This window comes from Triticum aestivum, chromosome 7A (assembly GCF_018294505.1).
Source record: "Triticum aestivum cultivar Chinese Spring chromosome 7A, IWGSC CS RefSeq v2.1, whole genome shotgun sequence".
Classification (NCBI taxonomy): domain Eukaryota; kingdom Viridiplantae; phylum Streptophyta; class Magnoliopsida; order Poales; family Poaceae; genus Triticum; species Triticum aestivum.
In genome coordinates this window covers 68,321,174-68,331,746 of record NC_057812.1, presented here as the reverse complement: position 1 = coordinate 68,331,746, position 10,573 = coordinate 68,321,174, and the positions used below count along the sequence as shown (strand labels likewise).

General features: G+C 46.7%; 1 protein-coding gene across 1 annotated transcript; it reads left to right on the top strand.

Moving 5' to 3' along the window:
• The first annotated feature begins 7,526 nt into the window (after positions 1–7,526).
• Positions 7,527–10,370, top strand: LOC123153033 (uncharacterized). The gene is made up of 4 exons (XM_044572354.1): positions 7,527–8,248; positions 8,380–9,059; positions 9,159–9,373; positions 9,462–10,370. The coding sequence occupies exons 1-4, from the start codon at positions 7,527–7,529 to the stop codon at positions 10,368–10,370; spliced, it is 2,526 nt and encodes an 841-aa protein (XP_044428289.1).
• Positions 10,371–10,573: the final 203 nt, after the last annotated feature.

Here is a 10,573-nt window from a genome sequence, read left to right as displayed (position 1 = left end):
CCACTGTGCCATGCCGTTGAGATCCACAGTCGTCAATGCGTAAGATGAAACACCGCTCAACCAAAGATGTTGTCCGCTGGTCCCTCGAGCCCATGCGCCCCTCCAAGACTGACGCCCCCCAAGGGGGAAACGACACAAGAGCGCCGCCGTCATTCGATCTACTGATATAGGTTTCTCCCGGAGGTATCAGATAGAGGTCTAAAACTTCTCCACGGCGATGTCTTCAAGAAGAGAATGACACAAATGAGCGTCGCCATCGCTAGCCTTGGCATCTAGCCGAGCGCAAGGTTGTCAGCCAAATCTATTCGAACAACCTCCATCAAGTCTTGTGTACGGATCGCCCATCTCTACCCGGGACTGGAAGTAGGATCCAGGCCGCTAATGCCGCCTGACCAGAAACCGCGCCACACGAGCAGCAGGGCTGCCTGCAAGCCACAGTCACGCCACTGGAGAGACCTGCATCAGACCCCGCCGCTATCCCAGGAGAGGATGACGCCACGTACGCCCAGCAGCCACCGCTGCCAGCCCGTGTCGTCGCGCCGCCCGCACCCCACATACGCCCACGTACAATTCAAATTATTTGCCTAGCCCAATCTCCTTCCGCATAAAATTATCCTGCTTCTTCTTAGACGCCCAACACACCTGGATAGAGGGGAGTAGAGCTGGAGCCCAAGCACAACATCTTATTAATTTTGTCCCTTCGGTTATTTTTATTAGGGCCTCCTTTCGTTCACAGGTTATCAAAGCATCTACAGGCGGGCACCCGAAACCCGCCTCAAATGCCCAGGCAGGCGGTCCGGTCACTGACCGGTCACAAAAAAGCATCCCAGATGGACGCCTCGAAAGTGCCTCAAACGCCCGAGCAAACCGACACCCCTCATATCCGGCCCAAATATGGGGTGGGTATGGGGGCGCCAAAGCGTGCCCGCCATGTCAGACTCAACAGACCTATCCCACCGCAAATTGCACCAAATCCACTCCCGCGACCTACCGGATTTATTTGCTCTCTCCTCACTTCTTCCTCCACCGCGACGTCCATCTCGCAACTCCGCTGCAATGAGTGCTCCACAGCCGTTCCGAGCCTCTACACCGTCAGCACCGGCACAACACTCCTCTCTCTCGTCCTCGCCGTCGGGACGTTGTCATCGGCCCGGACGCCACCGCGGTACGCCCGATAACTCCCGCCCCCCTTACACTCTATGTGTTCGACACATTGTCCGATCTAGTTTTTTTGTGATTTTTAGGGAAGAAGATGAATTGCGTTGGTTCCTCGGACGAGGAGTATGGACTGATGGAGCTTAATCAAATGATTCAAGATGAGTTCTTCGATTCCTCAGTTTCGGAAATAGAAGTGGACATGATAATGCTCATGAGCATGCAAGAAGAAATGGACCTGCAAGTGGAGGATATTCTCAACTTCAAGGGCTCAATCAAAGGGAGAAGAGCGATCAATCAGAACTGCGTGTACAGAGCACGGCTACTGCAGAAGGATTACTTTGCTTCGAACCCAACTTTCCGGATGTTCCTTGGTTTTGTCGTCATTTTCGCATGCAGAAACCATTTTATAGCGCATTGTGGACGGAGTGGAGGCACACGATGACTACTTCAAGCTCACAAGGGATTATTGTGGTCAACTTTCTTTCTCTGCTAAGCAAAACTGCACGGCTGCTCTGAGGATGCTCGCACTTGGTACTACCGCATATGTCGTTGGTGGGATATGATCAGGATGGGGAGAGCACATGCATGAAGACTCCTGTAAAGTTTGCCCGTGCCGTGGTGCAGGTGTTTGGAGCAAAGCATCTGAGAGAACAAATGCGCAGGAAAAAGAGAAGTTGTTGGCTATTGGAGAGGCCTGAGGGTTTCCAGGAATGCTAAGATCAATTGATTGCATGCATTGGGACCGCGCAGGACACAGAGAAGTTGTTGGCTATTGAAGAGGCCAGAGGGTTTCCATCCGGATCAATTGATTGCATGCATTGGGAATAGAAGAACCGCCCAAAGGCCTGCGGGGAATGTATCAAGGTCACTCCAAAGAGGCCATCATCATACTAGAAGTAGTAGCATCACATGACTTATTGATTTGGTATTCTTTCTTTGAAATGTCGGGTTCTCACACCGACATCAACGTGCTTCAACGATCTCCGGTGTGTAGAATGTATAGAACCTACAATGTTCGTTGGTTTGGTCTAACCATTGTGCAGGGTATATATAGAGTACAATATGAGGGAGAGAGACCTGGAGTAGAGGACAAGTCGTATATGTTTTAAACCTATCTTATCTCTAACTCCTAATCTCTAACTAAATATAATTGTACTTCTAACATTCCCCCTCAGTCGTAGCGGGAGTGAAGCGGACGATTATGACTAAATTTGAAGTCTTGCGCTTTCGTCGTCTTCTCCGCTGCACCATCATCAATTGCGTCTCTGATGGGTTGGCACCTAGGGCAGTGACTACGTCCCCTTCTGGTGCCTCCCTTGACTCCTCTATCCCCCCTTCCCCCGTAGTCACAGCGGAAGTGACGTGGACACTAGTGACGACACGGATGCTGTTGACTGGAGTTTTTGCCGATGTTTTGTTGTAGACCAAGCCATTAACGTCGATGTTGAGGTAGCCGATCATGGTGATGTAGCCGTGGTCGATGGTGTAGTCGTCGTGGATGATGAAGCCGCACAAATTAAGCCGGAGACGCAAAAAAATGCGCTATGACGAAGCTGCAGATGTGGACAAAATGCACCTTGGGAAAGTCTGAGGGTGCCGTCGGCGATGAGTCCACCGGTTTTGCCAAGACCGGAGGTAACCCATGAGCACACATCGATTTTGCCAGAACCATGTGGCCGTGTAGGATCGTCACTATAGGGACACTGTGTCGATGCAGTCATGCCGTCGTGGATGACGCGGTCGATGCCGTCGTCATGACGTGGTCATTGCCGTCGTCGAGGTCGTGTCTTGCAGAAAAGTTTATCAGAGAACGCTAGGTGTCCATCTTGTGGACAAGGTGGCGCCGGTGTGTTGACGATGATGATGAAGACCACGTTGATGAAGACCTTGACGATGAAGTGTCGGCGATGGCGTCGCAGCGGCGTGTCGACGATGATGCGTCGTTTGAAGGCGTCCCTCTACGGCGACGAAGTGTTGATGTCGTGCCTTGCCGAAGAAGTACGTTGGCTCGTAGCCTGGCATGGTCGAACAGTTTGATGTCGTTCAGCTCGATGCAGAGGCGTCGGTCTAACCGTGCAGTACGGATCGGCGGCGGCGGTCGATGCAGCCATGCAGAAGATGATGTAGCTTGGTGCTGGGATGCAGCGCTCGGTGGAGTCGTCGATCGCCGAGTGCTTTGTGCAGGTGCGGCCGGTGATATGTCGGGAGTCTGCTCGGTGTAGTCGAGCGCCTGCTCGTAGATGCCGAGTCTGCTCGGTGTAGCTAGTCGCGCACTCGTCGATGTTGCAGGAACTCGCTCCTCCCGTGATTCGAGCTGTGCAGTCATGCCGATCCGGGAAAGACGCGCATCTTGTGAAGCAGATGGAGGCGTAGAAGACTCACAGGCTGTTGTACCTCACGTAATGAGGCATCACGCATGCATCTTGTAACCATCCTATCCACCCGCGGTGTCGTTCGTGCGTGTGGCTGGGCAGTTTGGCGATGTAGAGCCCGAGCGTGCATGGTGTTGGTTGTCGTCGCGGCAGGTTGGCTGGGCTCGGTGCAGTCGCACGCATCGACAGGTTGGCTGGGCACGTGGAGTCGAGTCATGCGGAAAATTCGGATCCCTCCCGCAATCACGGCATGTCGTTGTGTTTGAGCGGAGTTGGAGACGGCGCGATTGGTGTGGAGGGCTTGACCGCGTGAGCGCGTGGCGCCACTCCACAGAACTGCCTGGGCCACGCATGCGAGCAGTTGCATTGCATCGGCCGGCTGCTCTAGCGCCCGGCCATGCCTGTGTCTTTGGAACGCCAGCGCCCATGCTTGCTCCAGGGCGTACGTACGTGTCCGCCGCGTGCCCAGCGATCTGTCGCTGCTTTTTTGTTGTTGTTGTCGATGGAGTTCTGGATGTCGCTCGCTGGTGTAGTTTGGATCTTGAAGCCGACCACTTGCGGCGGAGCGCAATGGAGATGACCGTGGCACCGTGATCGCCGCTCAATCTTGCACTGATTTTCACCAGAATTTGAGGGTCGTTGAGATTTATTGTTGCGACTGAAAACTAATCTAGCAGGGAATTGATCTATGGATCTAATGATAGGGAACTCGAAATTGAATCTGAACTACAAGACCGATCTGATCTTTAATTGATCAGCTGCCGCGCCCCCCGGAGAGGAGATTAATCTCCCCGGGGGCGGCGTGCTGCGAAAGTGGTGGGGAGACCTAGGATCGGCGTCGTGAGACTAACCACTCTAATACCATGTAGAAAGTATAGAACCTACAATATTCGTTGTTTTGGTCTAACCCTTGTGCATGGTATATATAGAGTATAATATGAGGGAGAGAGACTTGGAGTAGAGGACAAGTCATATATGGTTTAAACCTATCTTATCTCTAACTCCAAATTTCTAACTAGACATAATTATACTTCTAACACGGTGTTCAGGAGGCTTTGCAATGGGGAATCGTCACCGTGCAACTACACCGTCAACGGCCGTGACTACAACATGGGATACTATCTTGTCGATGGCATCTATCCTCAGTGGGCGGCGTTTGCGAAGACCATATCCGAACCACGAGGCAAGAAACAAAGTCATTTTGCAACAATGCAGGAAGCAGTTAGGAAGAATATGGATAGGGCATTTGGAGTGCTTCAAACTTGTTGGGGAATTGTTCGTGGGGCTGCAATGATGTGGGAATCAGAAACTTTGTGGCAGCTCATGACATGTTGTGTTATTTTGCATAATATGATTGTCGAGGATGAGGGTGATGGTGTTGGCCAAACCAATGATTTTGAAGCGTCTGGAGAACCAGTTCAAATCCAGGAAGATCAAGATGCAACTCAGCTTATGAAGTTTCTACAGATGCATCTGAATGTTCGAGATCATCATGTGCACGCGCATCTACTCAGTGATATTGTGGAGCATATGTGGACACACACAACAAAAACCAAAGAGTTGATGTTTGAGTTGTGCACTTAAAATACATTATATGTCAACACTATATTTTCGGTACCAACATTTGTTATTTACGTGTAATATTGGCGTGTATGATTGACGTGCAATGGATTTGAGAGTCCAGATTTGAGATATGTGGATGCCGGGCACGAGATATGAGGGCCTGTCCGGATGCGCACGCGGGCGTGTCCGGACGCGTCAGCGGACGTATAGGGGGTGTATTTGCCAAGTCCGGATGTAGATGCTCTAAGATGGCATCTATCTCAACTAGAGGCTAACGCACGCTTCGCCGTGCCGTTCCTCACTTGTGAAAATAACTTTTTTTATAGCTATAGATTATTGTGATAAGTTGTTTTGTTTTGAATTTACCTGTGTTGGCTTTGTGTTTTAATTTTGTATTGGTGATGGTTTTTTTTCATATATCGTGTTGGATTGATGTTGGAGTATTATTTTTTTAAGAGAAGAGAGGAGTTATTTGATATGTGGTTGTGAAGCTTTTGCACATTTTAGCCTTGGTGTCAGCCCGGTGGTGATTGTTTGAGCTTCTTGGGAGTTATTTGTGGCACAACAATAGTTTCATACATCACTTGTAACTACACAAAATACCAATGACGTGCGGTATTAAATGGAACCCACTAACTACATCTTATTAGTGGAGTGCCATGTAAAGGACACGCCACTAGTAGCCAGACCAATCTGTTCATAAGTGAAAAAAAAAACTGAACCAATTACTATTGGTGTGTGGTATAAGAGGTACTCCTCTAGTAAAAAAATTAAGAAATAAAAAGGTGCAATACAAGATTCCTAGAGACAAATGTACTACATATATACTCAGATGAGATTTGTGTAGTATTATACCATGGTGTTTGATATTTTGTAGTATTAATTTGATTTTGATTGGGATGAACTACTACAAGAATTAAATGAACATCCACATCATGCATATATAACTCCAAGCTTACATATTTACATACTATAATGTGGCATTCATTAGTAATTTAGTTACAAAAGCTCATGGATGCAATGCACATGCATCTTACTAGTATATTTGTATCTGAAATATGTGTTTCCTCACTAGCCACTAGCCAGGACTTTTGAGTAGCTGTGTAGCTGGTGCTCCACAGCTAGCAGTTTTTTTGGGGGATTACTTGTATGCTATTATTATCCCACAAACTAAAACTTTACTAAATATTTTCTGCCCATCTCATATTTTATTTAACATTTCCGGTCGCTATACTGCTATATAAATTTGGAATATATATTCTTAGTATCTCTCAAAACATCAATATCAATACCTACTAATAAAGGGAATAGGTATTTTTAGTCCGTCATGTAATTTTATATAAAAAAAACTCCCTAACAATTTGTACGGTTAATCCGCATTCTGTTTTGGAAGAAAAAATGACTCGCTGCCACATTATTTGGGACTCAGCCTGCAGGAGAAACGCATGGGCTGGGCTGTGACCTTATATAAAAAGGAAAGACATGAGTCTCCATGCTACCCCTAAAAAGAAGAGCCTCGATGCTTACAGCGCCCGCTGGGCTGACCTTATATTAAAAAACACGAGTATGGTTAAAAAAAGAATACAAGTACGATCATGTTCTCCTGGATGGAGTTAATCACACGATAGTACCACAATTGGGGTCGTGGTGGCGAATTGGTACCAGTTTTGAAAATTTTTACGTGTCAGTACCACGTTTGGACCGAACCGTTGCAAATCGGGCTAAACTTCGTATTTGTACGTATTGACGCTGGAACTGACCGCCCGGGCCCGCGCATCAGATGCCACGCTGGCGAATCGACACGCGCCCGCTCGCTCAATAGGTGCGGTCCGGCTCGAACCGGACCGGCCCGTGCTCCACTCTGTTCCTCCTCGCCGCCTCTGTTCGTCGACGAACCCTAGCTCCCCTGCGCGTACGGCGATGGCGGCGGCGCCCCCGGGCGGTGGTGGCGGCAGCGGCGGTGGCGGCGGCGCAAACCTTCCCCTCTTCGGCATCGGCGCGGCAGGAGGAATCGAGGGGAGATCTCCAATCGAGGGCGGCGATGGCTACTCGAGCTCTGAGTACTCCAGCGACGACGACGAGTTCATTGAGCCCGCACTGTCCATGGAGCAGCGGGTACGGCTGGCAAAGCAATGGGTGGCGAACCCTACCAATAGCCATGAGCTGACCCACGGGCTCGGCGGCGTCCTGTAAGTTTCTGTTTCTGTCTCTTTTTTTTCTTCTCATTTATTTGCTAATTAGGGTTATAGTGTACTGATTAGGCAAATTGCATGTGAATTGTAGTTTATATGAAGACATATGGAATGTTAGGATCCATTTTGACAATAATGATCTGTTAGAGAGGAAATTAAGCTGTTCAGATGTGACATATCTAAATATGGTTGCATTGATGGAAACCCAAGGCTTTAGTATTGATGATTCACTGATTTTTACATGGAGACCCCAGGAGAGCAGGGCTTGGAATTGGTTGATAGTAATGTTAAACTACAGTTGATCAAGAGGCAGAATGAGGAGAGTTTGGTGCTTAATTTGCTATTTAGGGCTTGTCCACCAGCTGTCAGTGTACCACAGAAGGGTTTTGTACAGAAGCAAAATTTAGATATAACTGAATATTCTGAGCCTGTTGTTTTTGATCTTGCCGATCCTCCTGTTTATGCTGTTGATCAGCAAGGTGTTGCTTATGAAGGTCAGAGTAGCAGTTATATTGCAGCTGTAGGCCCTGCTGTTTTAACACAAGAGAGCAGGAGTGTTCTAAATCCCAAGTTAAAAGAAGTTGTGGAAGAAGAACAAGTTGGCTATGATGGCAGTTATGCATGTTCATCTGAAGGATCTGAAGGGCAGTATGATAGTGACATGGGGGATTTAAGGCCTAACTATAATGAGGAAATGCATGATGCTGAAGACATGGAGATGGAAGAGGGAAATAGACAGAGAGAGGAAGAAGTACAAGAGCAACATGAGGAAGAAACAGAGGATGAAGAATCAGAAGAAGAATTAGAGGATGAAGAACAAGTGCATTATGAGGGTGACACAGAGGTAGAGGAATTATTTGAGTTGGAGGATGATGACCCTATTGTTCCAGAAGAGGAGGAAAAAATATATGTGCCAGCAAAGAAGAAGCAGAAGTTGCAAGTAAGGAGGGGACCAACAACAAGGTCACATTCCAGTGTTTTAGAAGAAGTGCAACCTGATTGGAAACCATCATCAGATGAAGAAGATGATAGTTTATTGAAGGACAGTGAAGATGATGGGTTTGAGCCACTAGCATTTGTGCTACCTCAAAAAGGAAGAGTAGGGCAAAGAAGAGGCCAGCTAGAGTATGGTACAATGAGGATTTGGAACAACCACACCAACAACTAAAACTGCATATGTGCTTCAAAGATCAACATCAATTCAGAGATGCTCTGTTGAGCTTGCACATCACTCAGTGCAGAGACTTCAAGTATCACAGGAACTCAGATCAGAGGATCATTGTGCATTGCAAGAATGAACATTGTAAGTTCTGCATTGTGGCAGCTGTTATAAAAGGGGAAAACACTTTTGTAATTAAGAAGATGAGGATACAACACACCTGCCCTAGTTCTACTGAAACAAGCAGGGTAAGTGCAAAGTGGCTTGCAAAGCAATATGAGCCACTATTCAGATCTGATGTCAGTACTAGCATACATACACTTATTGATGCCTGCATGGAAAAGTATGGTGTGGATGTGCCCAAGGCTATGGCATATAGGGCAAAAAACTTAGCTGTTGAGGCTGTGTTGGGAGATCATAGGAAGCAATACCCAAGGCTGAGAGACTATGCTCAGACTGTGATGGATACAAACCCTGGGAGTAGAGTTATAGTCACCACTGTAACTCCAAAAGCCACTGAAAAAATCCCACATCCAGGACCAAGATTCCATGCCATGTTTTACTGCATCAATGGAGCAAGGGAGGGATTTCTACAGGGCTGTAGACCATTCATTGGTTAGTTCATTTTAGCTTGTACACTACTTTGATGTTGTTAGTTTCAATAGGTTGCACATATAAATGCATTTGACATGTTATGTTTACTTCCTGTTTTAGGTATTGATGGATGTTTTATCAAGCTGACCACTGGTGCACAAATCCTTGCTGCCACTGGTAGAGATGGCAATAACAACATATACCCACTGGCATTTGGCATTGTTGGACAAGAGGACAAAGCAAACTGGTGCTGGTTTCTACACCAACTGAAGATTTGTCTTGGAGGAGAAGTTGGACAGTATGGTCCATATACTATAATGTCAGACAGACAGAAGGTATGTTTATCCACCTTGCTTTGCCTGCTAAATATGTGTTTACATGTGTATTAGACAGTAGCTTAGCTGTTTAAATTGTGTGCACCAGGGGCTATTATATGCAGTGAATAGAGTTTTTCCTAACAGTCATCAAAGATTCTGCTTAAGACACATATATGCAAACTTCCAGAATGCTGGCTTTAGGGGGGAGGACCTTAAGAAGTGCATGGATAATGCCAGTTATGCATATAATGAACACAAATTTAATAAAGCAATGGATGATCTCAAAGCTGAGAGTGTGGAAGCTTGGCAGTGGCTTAGTGCAATACCCAAGAAAACATGGGCTAGGCATGCATTTGACACAAATAGCAAGACTGACTTGGTTGTCAACAATTTGTCAGAGGTGTTTAACAAGTACATCCTAGATCATAGGAAAAAACCAATAAGAACTATGTGTGATGGCATAAAGGATAAGCAGATGGTTAGGTGGCACAGGAATAGAGAGAGTGGAAGGGAAGCTAGATGGGAGATCACACCACATTACAGTGAGAAGTTGGAGATTGAAAAGGAAAGGGCCAGGTACTGCAAACCCATTCAAGCAGGTGTTAACTTGTGGCAAGTAACTAGTGGTGAGCAAACACATGCTGTCAATTTGGAAGTTGAAACCTGTGGTTGCAGAAAGTGGGACCTCAGTGGCATCCCATGTAACCATGCCATCTCAGCAATCAACAAGGCAAAAAGGTTTCCAGAGGACTTTGTAAGCAAATTCTTCAAGAAACCATATTATTTGGCAGCATATGAACCAATGATATATCCTGTCCCTGGTGAGCATGACTGGACAAAGACCCCAGGTCCAGACATAGAACCACCAGCATTTAAAGTGAAGAAAGGAAGAAGGAAAGAGAAGAGAATAAAGGGAAAATTTGAAGTTCCAAAGCCAAAGTCCACCTCAAGAATGGGGACAATAACTTGTAGCAATTGTGGATTACAAGGGCATAAATACACAACCTTGCCTTAAACAGTTGAAACCTGAGTTGGCCTTAAGAAAGAACAAACATGTGGTAAGCCCCTTTGTACTAGTTCTTCATTTTGATGTTTCTGTAAATTACCTTTCTTATTTGTAGTATTATTAACTGTGTTTCCTTTGAATTGTTTTCCAAGCCTGCTGGAAGGAATTCACAAGCAAGAGGTGTTGCTCCTACAGCTCCTGCAACAACACCT